Here is an 18,554-nt window from a genome sequence, read left to right on the forward strand (position 1 = left end):
TGTGCAGACCCAATTCTCAACACACCCGTCCTCAAATTGTATTGGATTTCCAGTACAATTCAATTTATTCCAATCCAATCGAATCCAATGCTCCTCGCGCTTGCGCAGCACTACCCTTCAAGGTCCACGCGAAACTGCTCAACCTCGGCCAGTGTAGCTTACGCTACAAAAACATGCGCACCGGAAATAGACTTGCGCGAAGCATTGAAGACGTACCCACGAATCAAACTAGCCTGTACGAATCGGAAAGTGTCGACCACATCATTGCAGAAGCTTCAAGAGCTTCTGGACACTTCAGCAGACATTCCTCCGATAATGTCAAGGAAAATTTGTTTCACACTAATTCACGTGGACATGAGTCCACGCTGATAAGTTATAATTGCAGGTTTTGTATTCAAGTTTTGTAAGCTATTGTAAAGCCTAGAAAAGATCTGGAATTTCTCATGGCTCGTATGATTCAGTGCGCCGCTAATCTTTTCGCTCGTGCTGCAAGCTTCGTGCAGTGCTTTTGTGCTTTGCGGCAGAGCCTACCACTAGGTGTGCCTGGCGGCGTATTCCCAAACCATATCCCGTAGGGGCCCAAGCCGACCACACCCCCTAAACAGGGGCGCAGCCAATGAGGAAAAAAATTTACTATTTTTTAACCTCCTTGGACGCACCACCATGACGTCTCTCCCTATATGTGCGCGACTTCATGCGATGTGGATTTTTTTATTTTTCCCCCTCCCCTCGTTTCGGCTGCTTTGCGAGCGGCCGATAGTTCAGTAGCTGTACAATCAGTAGCTGTACAATCCAACTATTACTTAGCACTTGGTTGGTATATTTTTTCGATATTGTTTCTCTAAATTGTTATGACCAGCAGTGCAAATTATGCAGAATTTATGACCGATTGTAAAACGTGTACGTTTGAGCTGGTGTCTTTCTTATCAACGTATCACCCTTGCAAGAACGATTCACACCTTCCATTCCTGTTGACAAAATGTCAATGTTTCCTTAGTGGCACTGTTCCTGATAAAGAATAAGGCAATGAAGTTAATGTTAACAAAATTCAATGTAATAGTGCTTATGAAAGTGCCAAAATGTAGCAGCTCATGCAGCTGTAATATTTCGCAAGAGCAGGACAGTTTGTAAATGTAGTCATGGGAAATTGGCTGCCTTTCCTGTAATCCTTAGCTGCAGCTCCGAATCGTGTTTTGAGGTGTGTATATAGTGAAAGAGCACCCAACTCAATTGTATACCCTTCTGTGTGCTGTAGGATGAGCTTTCAATGAGGGTGTTTGCTTTCCGGAACGTGTATAATTGCCACATGAGCGTGAAAGCGTCCATCCGCGCGCGCGCACTTCGAGCACCGAGTCGAGCGCTTATCTAGGAACACGATCGGAGGTCAGCGTCAACTTGCAGGTGCGCAAGAAGAGCCCGGAGAGATCAGGGGCTCAAGTACAAAAGGTTAGCTTCTGCCACATGTGCGTCAGCTTCCCCAGCGCCGCAGGCCAGCCCCGCCCACGGAGTGAAACCGTCGGCCGCCTGCCAAGCAGCCAAAACGAGGGGAAGGGGAAAAAAGAAAAAAAATCCACCTCGCATGAAGTCGCGCACATATAGGTAGAGACGTCACGGTGCTGCGTCCAAGGAGGTTAAAAAATTGCAATTTTTTTAACCGTATTGGCTGCGCCCCTGCTTAGGGGGCGTGGTCGGCCTGGGCCCCCACGGGATATGGTTTGGTAATACGCTGCCTGGCGCGTGGGCACCTCGCTGTAGGGGACTCAAACCGTTGCAGCGACAGTTAACGGATCTACAAGTTGAAACTTTCCCCGGCGGGGTGGACACCGCAGCTGAGATCTCCTTTCCTCACTCTCTCAGACTCAACGAAAGCCGCTACTGCCGGCCCCTCACGAACTCTGGAAAGAGTGTTGCGTGTGTCTGTACTATGTTCGGGTAGTTTGCAGAAGCACTAGAACTGTTTGACCGTTAGCGCTTCGGGCGCAAATACGAGGTGCCTCCGAGCGCAGAATTCATTCCTTTTGCAGCAGCGAATCCATGCTGTAACTCTGCTCGAGTCCTGTACTGTCACCTCGCCCGGCAGGGTTATTGTTCCTGTATTGCTTCGGCTCATCTATTGCCATGCAGTAAACCAGTTAGGTTTGCGGTTTCTTGTCGTCATCACCAAGGAAGCAACTTTTGCTGGCCGCTCTTCACTACGCTACCTCACATGACGGAGGCGAGGAAGCCCGGTTCGGGGACGCTCTCCCGACAGTGAAAGGGCGCAGAAATACATGGCACATGCACACAGGGGGGATTGACCAAAATGGCAATGTTAGTACCTTACTAGCATAAGTGGAGGGTTATCTGCCCCAATACAATACCTACATATGAACACAAGGCACATGCCCGCGCTCGAAATGTTTTCCTTCGTTTTAAAGCTAAAGCTACCAAACTTACAGCATAACACATTTTTCTTGAATAATCATCGTAATCACGTAGGTGTGCCTTTAGCCTCTGGGACTTTTTTTCACGGAGCTACATTAACGCAGATCCTTAAAACCAGTCGATTCTTATCTCGAATATTTCTTTCCTCAATGCGCAAACAAATGTCAGCATTAAAATATCCGAGACACTTAAGCACCTGTGAGTTGTAAATACTAAAACATTATTGTACAATCGAACGCCGATGAGTGCTCCTTGGAGTTTTGCTGCGCGAGTAACGTTTTCCAGTTATTCTGCTGTCTGTATTTTCAGTTTTGCGACTTAACTGGTATAGGTTATATTTTAGTCTCTTCGTTTGCATGTTGACTGCAGGCCCGAATCGTTTGGGCGATATTCGCGAGTGTACTACGGCCACGCAAAGTGACCTGCCGTCACTGCCGCGCCGCTGGATTAGGCCAGCGGTGACTTGTAACTGCGTTGAACAGTGGCAGCAGGCGCACTGCCAGCTTTCCACGGGGCTCTATGTACACCCAGGCGTGTCTACCAGCGCGGTCTTTTTATTGCGTCTTGATGCGAACTAGCACTCGCGTGGAACAATTCGCAGTCACGTGGGTTAAAGAGCTGTTCGCTGCCACAAGAGCTGGCTTGTTCCCTCAATGGGCCGTTTAATACTTACTCATTAGAATTTACCCACCTCGGTTCTGATAAATCTACAATTATAGCATCCTTAACAAAAGAACTGCATTGACTTCTTGACCATGTGCGACATGTAGGCAATTTTTTTTTTTCTGTAAAGGATACCTCACCACACGCAGACTACGCCCGAGGCGAAGCAAGCTTTAAGGCAGGTCTTCGTTTTCACGACGGCTGAAGGCCAAAGTGACAAGGAAGAATACGCAGTTCTTCGGAAAATGGTACTCCAGTGCAGTCTTTATCCTACATTTTTCTTATGTCATTTTCAAGTAGGTTTGATCGAAGTTTGTGCGTTTCCAAAAATGATGCTGTTCAGCTTGTGAAGGCGGCAACGGCGTAAAAGGCATGGTGCGAGGCAAGCTTCTTGCGAGGGTGAAGCTGGCCATGCGCCTCGTTCAGGATCCAATCAGCCAAGCGAAAGAGAGCCTCGAAGCAACGCCAGAAATTTCTGCTGATGCAAACGGCAATGCAACTTTCATGCCCCTGCATCTACGCCCATAACCAACACAGCCTTGGTTTTCTGCGTGGTGCCACGCAGTAGATCAGACAGCGAAGCCGCGTATTTGTTTTATCAAGGTCATAAGACTCGGAGAGTGTTTAGCGCAAGTAAACACTGCGATAGAGTGTGAATTACGCCATAAAAACCTAATATATTCAACACCACCACGACTTTTAAAATTAGCCCCCAAAAGTGACGTTAACTATATGAGTGCCTGATGATGACTATGAAGGTTTTTTAGTATGACAAATGCAGAGACCTGGAAGAGGAACGGATCGGGGTTCACAGCCGCCCTTAAAGGTCCGTGTTCCTGGCGAAATCCAGGAATGACTCCAGGATGGACCTGTTTCGGTGATTTTGTCATAGATCGGAACCAGGTTTCGCAAGACTAGGTCTGAAGCTTCGGAGGGGCCATTTCATTGGCTGAGAATGGGCTCAATGATCCCAGAAGTTGGTATGCCAGTCGGACGTTGACAAAACGTTTTGAACAAGTGCAAAGAAAAAAATGACAGACGGTGTGATCTGTGCTTGCAGTGCAATTCTGACTGCGCGACATATTTGCGTTCAATTGAATTCACTCGACCGACCCTTTGCTAACACTAATGCTGGTCTCGGACAAGTGCTCCTATACCTTTACTGTTACGCTGCGGCTTTAATGTTAATTTCGCGCCGGCGAAGTAAACAAATTCGGGGAAGGTTAAGACTGGTATCATGTGTCAGTGCGAAGTAACTACATTTCATTTCAAACTATAAGACCCTAGCTATATGTATAAAAGTGGGGCCGTCGTTATTTTCATCTTCTGTTGCGACGTCTACATCCGTAACGGTTGCGCTGTTATTAGATGGTAGTGATTTTAGCTGCTGCGAGCGCCCGCCTCTTTGCCCGTAGTACTGCATTTTGACGTTTTTTTTCTTTGGAGGCGTACTTCGATGGGCGATCACGTTTCACAGCTGCCGCTAAGGTGGTAGGCGCTTCGGAATATACCGCAACAGAGGTAGCACAAACATTTAAACGTGCCCAGTGTCCCCTCATTACCGCCACCATGATCGTTTCCCCTTTGACTGAGAGGCTTTAGCGTAAGCATGCTTTGATACTTCTGTTATGCCGAAAGCCGCAATGCATTGTCTACGTTCGTCTTTTGTTAGCTAGGGTCAAGTATCGGCCGTGCTGTCGCTCGGATTTGTGTTTGACTCGCATTCCGCAACCTTTGGGTTCGAATACCATACTCGAATGCACCCGGTATTGTTTCTTTGCCCCATCGACAATTTTCGAAGCCATCACTCTGTTTTTGCTTAACGGGCCATTTAATTCTTTCGCATGAACTATGATAGGTGCTATCTCACACTGCATAGCCGGAACACGTCAAGCTACCACGACAAGTTAGGCTCTGCCCCGAGCTTCTGCACTGAGCACAGTTCACAAAAAAAATGCCTTTACATAAAGCAATCTGTGATCTACGACCGAACGGTTCGACCATGCGCTTCGTTCCTCTGCGGAAACATTACCGCCGCCATGATTTGCCGACATCAGCCGCCTGTCTCCACAGCCGGCGCTACCCAATAAAATGGAGACGACGCCTGTGCTCGACGCCGCTAATGTACAACGCAAGTAAGCACGTTTTATTTCGTTAAAAAAAGAAAGCAACGCAAAAAATTAGCAGTACGCGTTAGAAGTAGACCATCGCGCGCAGGTGCACTTGGGGCAGCATGTGTCGTCGTCGGCCAGCGCGCGGTGACGGCGGTCCAGCCTCCACAAGCCCGGGGGGTCACTTGAAAAGGCGCCGCAGAGAACGAAGGGAGAAGGTGGGCTTCGCCGCGAAGGTGCCTCGCGGGATGGTGTCAGAGGACGGCAGTGGAACACTGTACCGGGACTGCGAGAGAACGGAATGGAAGCTGTACTGTATGCGATGCGGTGGTTTTACGTAGTATCGGCGAAAAATTCGAAGTTAAATGAAAGTTAATTGTTCTTCCGAAAAAAGTTTGTAAGAACATAGAACGCGACGGCAGCTGACAGGTTCATTCGTACACAGGCCAATAACAACGCACGCATACACGCACAATGGCTCTTGCAGGGGCTTGAAGTGGCCACTTGAAGTGGCTACTCCCGTAATGAAAGAGGCGCCTTCTTGAAGAGAGAAATGATCATGACCCGCCTCCTGATGCGACTGGACGACACCGAATCATTGTCGTTCAGGAAGAGGGGGATCCCGCTGCATTCCTTCCGCTCACGAGGAAAAGGAGGAGGAGAGGTAGAGCGCTTGTATGAAGAGTGAGATATGATTCGCCACATTTTAAGGGGGCCAGGATACCGGCTGTCATTGTGCAGAAGTGGGAGATTTAACACATGATGCGTGGAAACAATTTGCGTGCAGTGACGACACGGAGCTAGGCCTCTGCGACTACCACGTAGACTGCACCACCGTGGATCTGACTGTCACAGCGGTGAACAGCTGTGTAGTATATGCGAAATATACTCAAGTTAGCTCAATCTGTTCGAATAGCTTCAGTGGCGACCGACTATGGGCACAGATTATCCATTTGTGGCGCTTGCTTGTGAACAGTACCACCTAATACATAATAGCATAATGTAATAACACCTAATAACATAATCTTTCACTAGAACCATTGCATATCCGACGGCAAATCGCGCTTCTATGCATGTTCCACAAATAAATTAATCGTGCCAGACCCTCCCCATTATCCACTGTAACCCCTCTTTCCACATCACGCAGATTATTTAATCAACGCAGTTTCACCAGAATCTACGGCACCACAAACTCTTTCAATTCATCTGCTCTCCCACGTGCTATCCGGTTGTGGAACGATCTGCCTGATAATATCGTATCGCTGACTAACCCAGAAACATTCCGCCATCAGCTGCACAAGCATTTTTACATGTGAAACCACCAAACAGGAATGCTGGCATTCCTTTCTGTTAGCACCATGATGTTTTCCTTTTTCTTTCTATTTTTTTGCGGTTGCGGCTACCACACTAGATGTTATTATTGCTTGTTCTTATTGTCTTGCCACTCTTGCTAGCTGTTATCATGTTCTTTTTTTCTTGTTTCACTGACATGTTGCTGTATTATATATCTAGTTTTTGTATAACTTCTCTTGTTATTTTTTGTTTATCTGCTGTTTTTGCCCCCTTTACCCAATGCCCCCGGGCCTGTAAGGTATTTTGAATAAATAAATAATAAAGGTGCCATGAACGCTACACATACTGATTTTGTTCACAGAATCAAACTTTGACAACTCGCGACTTCATTCCGACCTCGTAGGACGCTGTTTTCATCAGGGTTGAAAAAAACTTTAATTTTAAAAATATATCTAATTTCCCGCTGCAAAACTTCAACAGGAGATAAGAACGACGTAATGAATATGTTAACTCCATGCTAGCATTCAAGCGGTAATATCATGTAACGGAACCAAAGTCACCGCTGCAATTGTACAATTCTGTATTTTTTGCCAGTTGCTTTCGGGCGGCTGCGCATCGCACAAACTAATCGATGTGACGTCATCAGGGCCGTGCGAGGAAGTGGTTGGTGGGTCGCGACTCTATCTGTATTCTTATTATGTAAGGCATTTGTTTGAAGTTTGGGTCTTAACGTCATTTCACTTCTTATGAAAGCGAAGCTTTCAGCCTCTCACTCATGTCGTCTTAGTCCACCCAGAATGCACTGCAGGAAAGCCAAGCTTCTCTGACGACGATGATGATCGGGGGTGACGTGAATAAAAACTAAAATGCTTCACGGGATCGGAATCGAACCTGGATCCCTCGCGTTATGAAGCCGACGTCTATCCGACTGCGCCATTTCGGCCCGGTCGAAACAGTTGGGATTTGGAGGGGTTGCATGGACGCAAAAAAGTAGACGGAAAATGCACCCTTCCGTATAACGACGGCGATGGTTGAACTTCAGGGAAAGCCATGAAATGCCCGTGTCAGTAGCGAGCGGACCTACATCACACAACCTTACCATACACATAAGGCAGAACTCGCGTCATATTAATAATCATAGATAAATAGGGTACGTCCACTTGTTTCTGGGTTGGTTCGTTTGGTGTTGGACTTGAGTTCGGAAAACATCGCGTTCTGCCATTGTTGTCGTTTCGGCAGAGGGTTAGTTGGTTTTCTAAATCGAAGCTTTACTGCTCTCACTGACGCCTTACGCCAATACGCCCTGCAGGAAAGCCATCTGTCTCTGATGGGTGATTGGAGGTGAAATTAAAGAAGAAGAAAAAAAAAAACGCTTCCCGTGGCCGGAATCGAACCTGGGCTCCTCTCGCTATGAAGCCGGCGTGTATGAAGCCGGCGTGTACCCGATAGCTCCATTTCGACATGACCGAAGCGGTTTGGAAAACTCAGATAACAACCAAACAATACGTCACGAGAAGAACGGCGTTGCTCTGCGTGCAGTGAGCCGCAAGACGTTAGGCCTAATTTCTTATTGAGGTTTAGGACTTTAGACCTAACGTCACATCTTGGGGTTTAACACCTCAAACCGGCACCTACCCAAAAAATTGCTCACTGAACGTCAAGTAGAAGGTAGCGATTCGCGCCGTACACCCCAAACCTAAAAGATAAGTCTACGGAATGCACACCGAGAGTTGCTGTGGGTATTGTAGAAAAGTGGTGCATAGCTCCAAAGTAGCACATACACGCAGTGTGGGGGACTGGCCAACCAAAGAATCCAACACGAGAAAGCTTCGCGTTCAACCATCGTCGTCGTTAGACGGAGGGGTGCATGATTTTCTTCTGTGGCTTTGATTCAGAGAAGCTTCACGCTTCAACGAAACGACATTTCCTAGCAAAGCTATGTTTAGGGCGCCATGCTGTCTTTCGCTATAGGACCTTGGTTGGCACGCTTCAGAAACTACAGACGCGATTTTGCGTGCTGGGGCCCCTAACGCTCTCGCGCTAAAATATTGTCTTTTTTTGGCGCCGTGGTGGTATGTTGGCACCCAGGCAAAGTCAAGACAGGAACCCAGCTCACTCTGCGCACCTTGTGACGTGCTCTTTAACGTCACAAAAATTTTAAGGAAAACGGGAGAGAAATGCCATCTTTAATGATTTATTCATAAGAAACAAGCCGCCGTTTAGTGTTGAACAGAAACCAAAAAAAGCTACGATATGCAACGATATTTCCGCTAAAAAACGTTGTTCAGCCTCTTGGGCCCATTTAGCCAAGACGCAGTGATCATAATTTGCTTTCGTCATTAACCAGTTCAATGTTAATGTTTGCTCATAATACTTATCATGGCTTGTCCTGCCATTTCAAGGTAACAGTATTAAGTGGCGCGAGGCTCCTTTGGTTTCCCGCGCTCTGTTTGTTCCTTCGTCCGTCTCTTCTCTGAAGCAGTTGAAGTGCCCAGTGGATGTGAGGGGCACGCCACACACCCGTGCACGACGCCCACCCACCCGCACATGCACACGCACGCACGAACGCACATAGATATAGAAAAGGTAACTTGGTCTGATTACCAATTCGAAGTTGTCCGGCGTCCTTTGGAAAAGGTTCCGGAGGTCGTTGCCTCGATCCTTGATCACACCGGTCCTTTTGAGGAATCCCCGGATGAATAACCTGAGGCCTGCGTAGATATACGTCGTAAAGCAAAATCGAGTTTCCAGAGGCAAAACAGCCCGTGCAGTGCAATCTGTTTTTAAGGAAACACGGGACCGCATTGCGCACGCTCGCAAAATAAATGCACATGTGCCGGCGAAATGAGTGCCTCCAGTCGTGTTAAAGACCAAATTTTGGAGGCATGCTTTACGGCTTTCTGAAGGCCTGTGGGTTAGCTTTATTCTGATGAGCGCACGTCACACACTCCTCCGTTCCTTCAAAACCTACCCAGAGCCTTCCCTGAACTCGGTCAAAAAAAAAAACACCAAGAGTTTTGTAGTTTACTGACTTTTAGCCAGTGAATAAAAAAGGTCTAGGTATGTTTCTACGTATAAAACTCTAGCGCACCCTTCAATGACAAGTGTGGTTTTATCCCGCAAGTTCGATGTATTAGGTAGTGAAATGTCCGTCGTTTGGGCACGGTTTTTGTATATCTGAAGCTGTATTCAAGTAGGTGTAGAAGCTCCCGTCATCATTTGCCTCGAGAGTCGGGCTTTCCCTTTACTCACGACTGCCACAGCTAGGAACGCTGCTTGTTTATAGGTCACACGCCATAAAGCTTTCTGTATTGGTGGGAAAATTGGTTGCCCATAACTCCATCTTGAAGTCTGCCTCACCGTTTTTTTGAAAACCACAAGGGAATAATGTTTTTTTATGCCACCTCTTCATATCATTTGGCCCTCTTAAGCCTCTGGTAATCCTTAACTCGCTCCATCTGATCAGTTCACACATCCCCGAAGTGGAATGACTAACCTGTACCACCACCGTTTGCTCGAGTAAACGATTATCTCTCTCTCTCTCTCTCTCTCTCTCTCTCTCTCTCTCTCTCTCTCTCTCTCTCTCTCTCTCTCTCTCTCTCTCTCTCTCTCTCTCTCTCTCTCTCTCTCTCTGCCCTGTATACTTGCATGAATTTTTTTGTGTATATAAATGTATGGTTTTTGTTGTTGCAGCATGAATTATTATGTATGTATGTATTCATTGTACTACAGAAAGAAAGGAAGGTCCACTAGCAGGCGTAAATTGTCTTGCCAATTATTGAACCTAAACTGTTCATTTTCGAGCGTTTTTGTGGGCGCCAGCATCAAAGCTGTTGCTGCGCATTTAATTGATAGAATTGAACCTAAAAAATGTATTTATTTTTTATAAAAGCGTTTGCGGCATGCATGCCTCTCACCCAGCATGAGAATCCAGTAGCGAGCCGGAACAATGTAGGCCAAGCAGCCGGAGCCGATTAGCATGAAGAGGAACATTTTCGACACGAAAGGGTCCGTGAACACCAGCACGCTGCGCCGAAAGGACGGGGAAATATTGGAAGACGAAAACAAAATGCATTTACACTGTGCTGAGATCGGGAGAAAACTCTTCCCGGTTAGAAAAATACTGCGCAGACGACTAAGAACTCCTCAGGATGTATTAGTGTCCAATTACCGACCGTGTCCTTTCGTTATCATGAATTAGTGCTTAATTGCCGAACATATCTATCAAGCTTTTCGTTTTTTTTTCTTCGCCTTGTAACTATGATTCGGTACATACCCGTGTTCGCATCGCCAAGAAAGGGGACATTGAGCGGAAGTGTGCTTTGCTACTCCCCGAATGGCTACTTCTGTAGAATGTTCAGATGACTCATGCAGGCCTAAGTGTGCATGTCTCTATTACACGTTTCTTAGTAGAAGGCCGCGGTACATTCACTCGCTCCACCTTTAGTCAACTCACGTCAGCGAGATGCGGTGGTGCCAAAGATGCCTGCTCGTCCCCTATTCCGACTGCGCCGGGTTGCATCCCAAAGACAATTTGCGCAGTTTTCTTCTCAACTCTACTTTCTTTGCAGAAGCTTAATTCCTTGAGAAATTTGGTACAATTCCAGCATTATTTCGCTCGTATTTTTTAATTCTTTGAGCCATCGGTCATTTCGTGAGCTGTCTGTCAGTCACGACGAAGCCGGATTTACGACCGGTACAGTTAAATAATGTTTCCGCTTTAAAATGTATAACAATCTGACAGAAAGTTGGGAGCGTTGCCAAAGTGAAAAGCGAACAAGCCTCTCTGCTGTGGCGTGTCTTCCCTCTTCCATCATCGTGGGCTGGACTTTGGGGTTTCACGTCCTGTACACCGAGGCCGACGTCGCTGTCTGGTAAAGCTTTGATATTACATCTTTGCTGGGTTCCATAACATTCATTCTTATTTTGACCAATCACAGGTGAGCTCCAGAGTCGACTTTGGCACCGTAGCGTGACGGTATTGTCTAGTATGTGGTTTGGCTGACCAATGACAGTAACGGATTGGACACATGACGTCCCTTTTGGTTTCCCGCAAATCCTCCATTCCTCTCCTCCGAGTTGAGGTGTGGATTGTCAGGGTGTGGCATACGCTGGTGCTTTGGAGGAGGGGGAAAGAGTGAGGCTTTGATCGCCGCCCCCCGCCCCGAAATGCCCGATTACTAGCCTGAAAACGCTCTACGTAAAGAAAAAGGAACAGCTCAAAAATACGAAGGCAAAGATAAAGGGGGACACAGTGCTTGTCTTGTGTCCATCTTTGCCTAAGCCTTTGTTGTTTCTCATTGTTTTTTCGAATCATGACGCTCGACCAATTCGCCCAGACGGCCATTCTACTACAAGAAAACTGTGCCACGCGGAAATACTGGCTGTTATGGAGGAGAACGCGTGTTCTCCGCGCAGTTAGAAGCGTTACACCCGGAAGCAGCCGGAGCGCAGGAAGCAGCCTGCGCACCTTGGAGAACTTTGATACGCGCCAATTAGAACTGTAGCCAGCACTAAAAACACTGCTAAAACTGTAGCAATTCGGGCGCGAATTTCAAGGGGCCGCAGTTGATGACCATTGCAGATGCTTATTCCCACATAATGGTCACTGTGCATGTAAACTCACTCAGCCAGTAATAAAATAGGGAAATGTGGGGTCTCACGTCGTTTTTAAATGGTACCGTTAAACCCGAAAAGTAACGATCGTACGGGTCGCTATAGACACCGTTCGGAAAAGCTGTGTAATCGACGTTCTCCGCGTCTGAAGCACGATCGGTATCCCGCGAAAAGCTACCGTATAGCCGTGTTTAGCTGCGGCTGCAGCAGTAAAGGGTACAACTATGTGGAAACATATATAGGGAATGCCCTAAAGTGTAATGTGACCTAATTTATGTTAATGCGCCATTAACAAGCTGACAGGCATATGGCTGCGTGGCGCCGGCTGCACAGCTTCTCTAGCTCAATTCTTTGAGTTACTTGACACAACAACCTATTACGGCCTAATTTTCATATATATTAACTGATACAACAAACTATTACGGCCTAATTGTCATGTTATCTGCGCAAAATATGCCCCGATAACTCGAAGCTTCTACCTAGCGTGCTGGACCCCAAATAAACGAAATAATATGAACGGAGGTCTGGGTTGTATGTTGCTGATAGCCATGTTCAAACAGAGCTGTTTTATGCCTGGTACTTGTCTTAGACGTTAGCTAAAATTGTGCCTCATAGAACATGCACCGACACTCTGCGCCGAAGCGGTTCCATCGAATTTTCGAGCTCAGTAAAGTTGATTCTCTCTCTCTCTCTAATCATATATTAGACGCCATCTGTTCACGTCGATAAGAAAGCACAATTAGAGCTTTTTCTCGGTTTAAGCACTTTCTCCCAATTTAGCAAGCAATGAAAAAAAAAAAAAAGGGAATGCTTAAAATTTTTATTTTCACACGGATATGCTCCGAATACTAATCGCAAATTTGGGTTGCCTATATAGCGTCGAGAAGCATTTCTCCCTTGGCCCAAACCGTGGCATTGCCGGACGACACATTGAAAAGCAGAAGTGGCATGCACGTACTTGTGGGCTCGTTCGGCGTACGATGCAACCGCGCCCATGGCGTTCTGCATGGTCGCCGCCATTGACTGCAGCCGCCGCAGCTTCGACTTCAGCGACTCCTTCGACTGCGACCAAGACGAAACGAACGCCCTGACCGGCATTCGGCCACTGGGAAAGTTCGCCGCCAACGTATATGTATAACACAATACTCTCAGAGTTCCGAAGTTATTCACTGCGTGGATACAGCTGTGCTGGCGAAAGCTGGTGCAAAGTGTCTATTTTTTCCCCGCTTCTTCGTGTGCTCTCACGACTGCACCCATGTTCGTGTCGAGTTCATCTGCTTGCCTTAATATCTCCTATCGGGGGCAGTCTGAACAAACAATGTATGTGTAAGTGGACGCTATTAGGTGCGGAGTATCTTAGGGCCGCACAATGTCCGTCCGCGACCGTGCGCATAGCATTTACAATTGCAAAAAAATCACACAGGCACCGGCAGGATTCGAGCCTGTGTCTGGTAGACCAGACAGAGGTAGTGTCAGTGGTCTCACCCATTGGGCTACGACCATGAGATAATACCCGAGAGTCAAATGGCTTGCTCCCTCGCCTGTAACGGTGCGGAGTGCCTTAGGACCGCACAATGTCCGTCCGCGTCCATCCGTGCGCACACCACCATCAAGCGAAATTCGATTTGAGCCGCGAGTTGCCGTTTCATTTAGGGAATAATCAACGTGCAACTCACGGCTCAAATCGAACGACGGTCAGGGCGCAAATCGGATGTCACTCGGGGCGCAACTTGGATGTCATTTCGAGTCCCCGTACTCCGCACCCTCGCCATCATCCACCGAGTGGAGATGCTGCCATTTTTTCGTGTCACGTTCGCGAATGTAACACCACATTCGCCATCGTTCGTGTAAACATTGGGAGCGTTCTATACCGCGACATTCACCACAGGGAATGTATAATTAACGTCGTTTCCAGAACAGGCATCGTTTCAAGTGCTTCTGAGCGTGTAGCTTACGAACAGAGACGAGAGATATCAGCAGTGCCCGCATTCTATAGAGCCCAGACATACCCGCCGGTAACGTTCCACAGCTGAAGTAGCCTCATATTTCGAAAATAAAAAAAAAGAAAGAAAACGCCGGAAAAAAGTCGACTCACGCCACTGTCGTCGTCATCTGCCGTTTCTTCGAGGGTCTGCAAAAAGCGAATGTACAATGCATGAATGTGGTGCCCCGACATCATGAGTTTACAAGATTTTTTTTTCTAAGAAGCCTCCACCTCGCAGGTGATGCAATTTTGGCACGGAAAGCGTATTTTGCTAGCCCAAGTCAGAGTCCTTCAATGTAAAGCATTGAAGGACTCTGCCTAAGTGTACGAACGTTCTGACAGAAAGGGGAAGCTAGGATGTAACCGAACGTGCTTATTTAATCCCGTGCACCAGGAGCGCAGGCCCCTGTTAACCGAGACTTGAATCCCGCGGAATGATGTATAGGGTCATTCCTTTTTCGTCCTACTTGACCCCGGTGATTGCCTCGCTCCACCGCAACCGAGGCCATCATCAATCACGCGCCACGAGTCGCAACGGTCATTAGATACATTGCTCTATACGATTCGTACTTTACAAGAGTGGACAGTTTTTCCTTTTTTGTTTACTTAACGCCAAAATGTGGCGCTACAACAACGTGTGGGGATCCGCTAAGCTTTGCTTTATTTGTATACGGCACCATGCTTGATGATACATGGCGCTTTGTACGTGAAACGAGAAAAAAAAAAACGACCTTTGTTTTCTTTATTTTGGGGAGCTTGGAGTATTTTTCACCACACGCGCGGGAAAATGTGCATGGTACAGTGAATTTTAACAAAGTTCAGCCTCAGGGAGCACCTCAAAGGCACCATACACGATACAGTGCCATGAGCGAACGACGCGCGATAAATCCAGCCCCCTGCGCGTACCTCGTCGTCATCGCCGACGCCGCAGTAGAAGAACGGCTCGGCCAAAAAGAACAGCGCGCCGATCCAGGGCACCATGTAGGGCTCGCCATGCAGGGTCAGGCACACGAACACCTGAATCGCGCAAGTCGAAAAAAAAAAAAAAACAGTGCGGAATAGATTCGGGGACCCTCCCTTAGTGCCCACCATAGAGTTTCATGGTGCCGACCACTTGAATAATTTAAATTATACTAGTCCCCTGGTTCTGCATCGTAATGACTAGCTTTCTGGCCTTCACGATGCCATGCGCCGTTTTTACATTTCATTTTGTTTTTTTTTGGTATGGCTTTAGCTAACGACCGCAACGAGTAAAGAAGGCGGGTGGTTTGGGATATCCGTAGAACAGCAGTGGCCCCAAACCTTCCCGCCCAACCCTTCCCCCCCCCCCCCCCCCCCATACCGAAATTTCCGCGTCCGGGCTAGCGTGTGATCATCTGAATGAGAGCAGGCGTTGAAGCCGCCTAAGCTTAACGCAATGCAAGCGATGCGTGAGCTTACGGGGCTTTGGCGTCTGCTCCCAGTATGACGATCATGGAGCTATTTTTCAATGCCCCTGCAGAAAGAAAAAAATTAGAAAAGAACTGCGAGATCGTGTAGACAGCGCCCACTGGATTCAATGGTTTTTCTTTAACTTTCTTGACTTTTTTGTATTTTAAGAGTTAAATACGTCGTTCAATTCGTCTTTTTTATTGTGGGGGAACCTCCTCCGCCTCACCGGATTCCCCGATCGAAGTTAAATCCTGATTGTGCCATTGTTACGGTACATATATTAAGAGATCAGGGACGACGTAGGGCCTGTGCCTAAATAAATACTAAGCAAACTTCTTTAAAAAATGTGCCTGGCTAAGTTGAAGCCTTTCTCACAATACTTTTCTGAACAGACTCTCTCTGCTCGCCTTAATTTGAGGGATGAAAGTGCAATCTTGAACGGGACAATGGGTTGTCATTTCTTCCGAAATGAGCTATCGCGACAGCGTACAACCATTTGACTAAAGCGGGGAAGGGGGGGCGGGGGGGGGGGGGGGGGGGTCAAACTGTGTTACTCGGTGCAATCACCAAATCGGATCCACTCAGCTGCATTGCTTTGCGTAATTTTGGGTTTTATCGCCGACATATTTCGCTCCCGTTCTATTCAGCCAAATTGAGCACGTTCAGACGCCTCAAAATTCTTCGCAACTTCCAACCTGGGCGATATTGATCTGGTCGGCATTACACTCACGTAAACTAGGTAAATCCAAGTTTTGCTGACCATGAGGTGTACGAACGTATGTTTTTTTACAAATCGATGCGTTCAGCTCCTTTGTCTGATATGCGAAATCGTAAATTTCAATGGTAAACGCCTAACCCTGAGCGGTTGCCGCTACGAGTAGTGTCGTTATAAACACAATTTGAAGCTCGTGTTTCAGGAGCGAAAGCTCCTGGAGGAATTAGCGAAAGCATAGCCCCAGTCACCCTCCCGCTATAATACACTTCGCCGATTATCAGACGATGCATGCAATATGAGCCGACTCCTTTGCTCACAGTCCATTAAGTCATAGAGCGAAATCTTCCGTTACAAAGATTTGAAAGCAACACATCTTCTGGTTGCTCTTCAATAAGTGTAGTGTTCTCTTTGTTGCGGATCTTCTCACTTCCCCTGTCAGGTTACACACGGCTGAATGTACCCATCGGTACACCTTAGCACAGCGTCCGTTGGAATGACAGATAGCTTGAACACATCAGGGTTGTCCACCAAACCCAGCGGTGCTGCTTCAAGCTCATACCGCATTCTTGGGAGAAGTGTGGTGCGCGGACCACGACTCCAAGTGGACAGGTAGCATATGAGGCTCCAACACACACTGCTTCAAAAAAAAAAAAAACTGTGGTTGATTCATCTGCCATAGGAATCAGTAAAACACGAAAGTGAAGTGGGCATCGAAATCTGCAGCTGAGCATAATTTTCGGGTCGGTGGCTGTCTTGTGGATGTGCTTGGCGAGCGACGTCCTGCTGGCGGGTCGCTTCGGCAAAGGTGTACTGGCGTCATTTTCGTGACGGATATGACGTCAGTGAAATCTTGGGGTGTCGCGGCATAAAACACTTTCGTGTTGAAATGTAAAACCCCAAAAAGGAAGAACCCTGAGTATAAGGTACCATTTAGTACTAAAGGTTGCTTCCCCACAAGAAGACCCTGTGTGCAGGGGTGCACCCTTTACAGGCCGCTTGCTTCGTTGTACTGGCGTCACTTCCGCGATGGATATGACGTCAGCGAAATCTTCGTGTATCCGGGAATAAAACACTTTGGTGTTAATAAAAAGGCATTCCACTAAGACTAGGCTTGCAACAACAGCACGTGGATTGAACTGAAAGATACCGTAAATTAAAACACCAGAAGCTGTTTCGGCGCAAGTTATATGGAGCACGTACATTCGCAACAGACCGGCTGAGGAATAGTTTGTAAGGTACGGCTACAATTGCCATGATTAAAACTGAAATCTATTTTTTTTATACTTAAGTATTCTGAAGTGACTCCCCCCAAAATCTGTCTGTACGTCTGTCTGTCCGTCGTAACTCGTGACACGATGAGCTTCGTAGGTAGACATGAGCCATGGGATATTTAATAAAATTACCCCAGGGATCTTTCACTAATCAAATGCTTTTTATAAAAGGCCCCAATGAAAGACCTTAGCGCCTTGAAGGCAAGCTTACGTCGAAGTGTATGTTCGGTCGCTGGAAATGTTGCCTAGGCTCTAGCCGATAGTTCCTACTCAGGAGTCTCTACATAATGGTTAGTTTTTGCACGAATAGATTGCTATTTTGAAATGCGATCCCACAAAAAAGAAAAACACTGCAAGCAGGAAAATGTTGCGAAGGTAATGTCTCTCCTGGAACCTACTTTATGTAGCCTCGATATAGATGATCCGTTAGTGACTAGGATGATCATGTGATTTGTAAAGCTTTCACCCCACTCTGTTGGCGTATTGGTCAGAACGCAAACTACCATTTTTTCTGTGCGAGGGTTAATGACATCCTATGTACCTGAGAGTGGGAGAAACACACAAAGAGAGCAATGTCTTTTGCAGATGCGAATACAGACTGACCGTACGGCGCAACTGATATGGTGCCAGATCATCTCCGGCGACCGACCGAGCGTAGACCAACAATTTCAGCGCATAGAAAAAGTTCATAAAAAACTGGCCGCGTATCTGCTCCTCCCTTCGCCTCCCTTCGCTTTTTCGCTCACCGCTCATGCTGTTGTTCTTCCGTAGCCCTCCTCTTAAGGTAAACACGCTAAAGGTTTGCTCAAGTCAATTTAAATTTACCGCGTTGGTCTGCAACAAGCCGGGTGCCTCGATGCCAGCGCAGCCGTATGGCGGACACGCGCGTGAATCGTGGTGCCCTATTTCATCGTTTATACAACCACGTTGCTCTACTCCACGTGCGTTCCAAGCAGACCATGGAACCTATATGGTGGAACCTTTCGTAACTGTTACCGCTTGATTTCAAAAAATGCTGCAAGAAGCTATAGTGGCGCGGATGACAG

General features: G+C 47.2%; 1 protein-coding gene across 1 annotated transcript in view; it reads right to left on the reverse strand.

The window, feature by feature from the left end:
- Positions 1–5,286: 5,286 nt before the first annotated feature.
- The window catches only part of LOC144168577 (multiple C2 and transmembrane domain-containing protein 1-like), a 29,203-nt gene continuing 15,935 nt past the window's right edge, over positions 5,287–18,554 (reverse strand). Inside the window, exons 10-14 of the mRNA XM_077697531.1 lie at positions 14,938–15,108; positions 13,066–13,169; positions 10,409–10,518; positions 9,096–9,202; positions 5,287–5,484 (exon numbers count right to left, since the gene is read on the reverse strand). Of these exons, the coding sequence (XP_077553657.1) occupies positions 5,380–5,484; positions 9,096–9,202; positions 10,409–10,518; positions 13,066–13,169; positions 14,938–15,108 (597 nt within the window). The 3' untranslated portion in view covers positions 5,287–5,379. The remainder of the gene's footprint in view (positions 5,485–9,095; positions 9,203–10,408; positions 10,519–13,065; positions 13,170–14,937; positions 15,109–18,554) is intronic.

This window comes from Haemaphysalis longicornis, unplaced genomic scaffold (assembly GCF_048455015.1).
Source record: "Haemaphysalis longicornis isolate Haplotype H1 unplaced genomic scaffold, Haemaphysalis longicornis Haplotype H1 scaffold_2, whole genome shotgun sequence".
Classification (NCBI taxonomy): Eukaryota; Metazoa; Arthropoda; class Arachnida; order Ixodida; family Ixodidae; genus Haemaphysalis; species Haemaphysalis longicornis.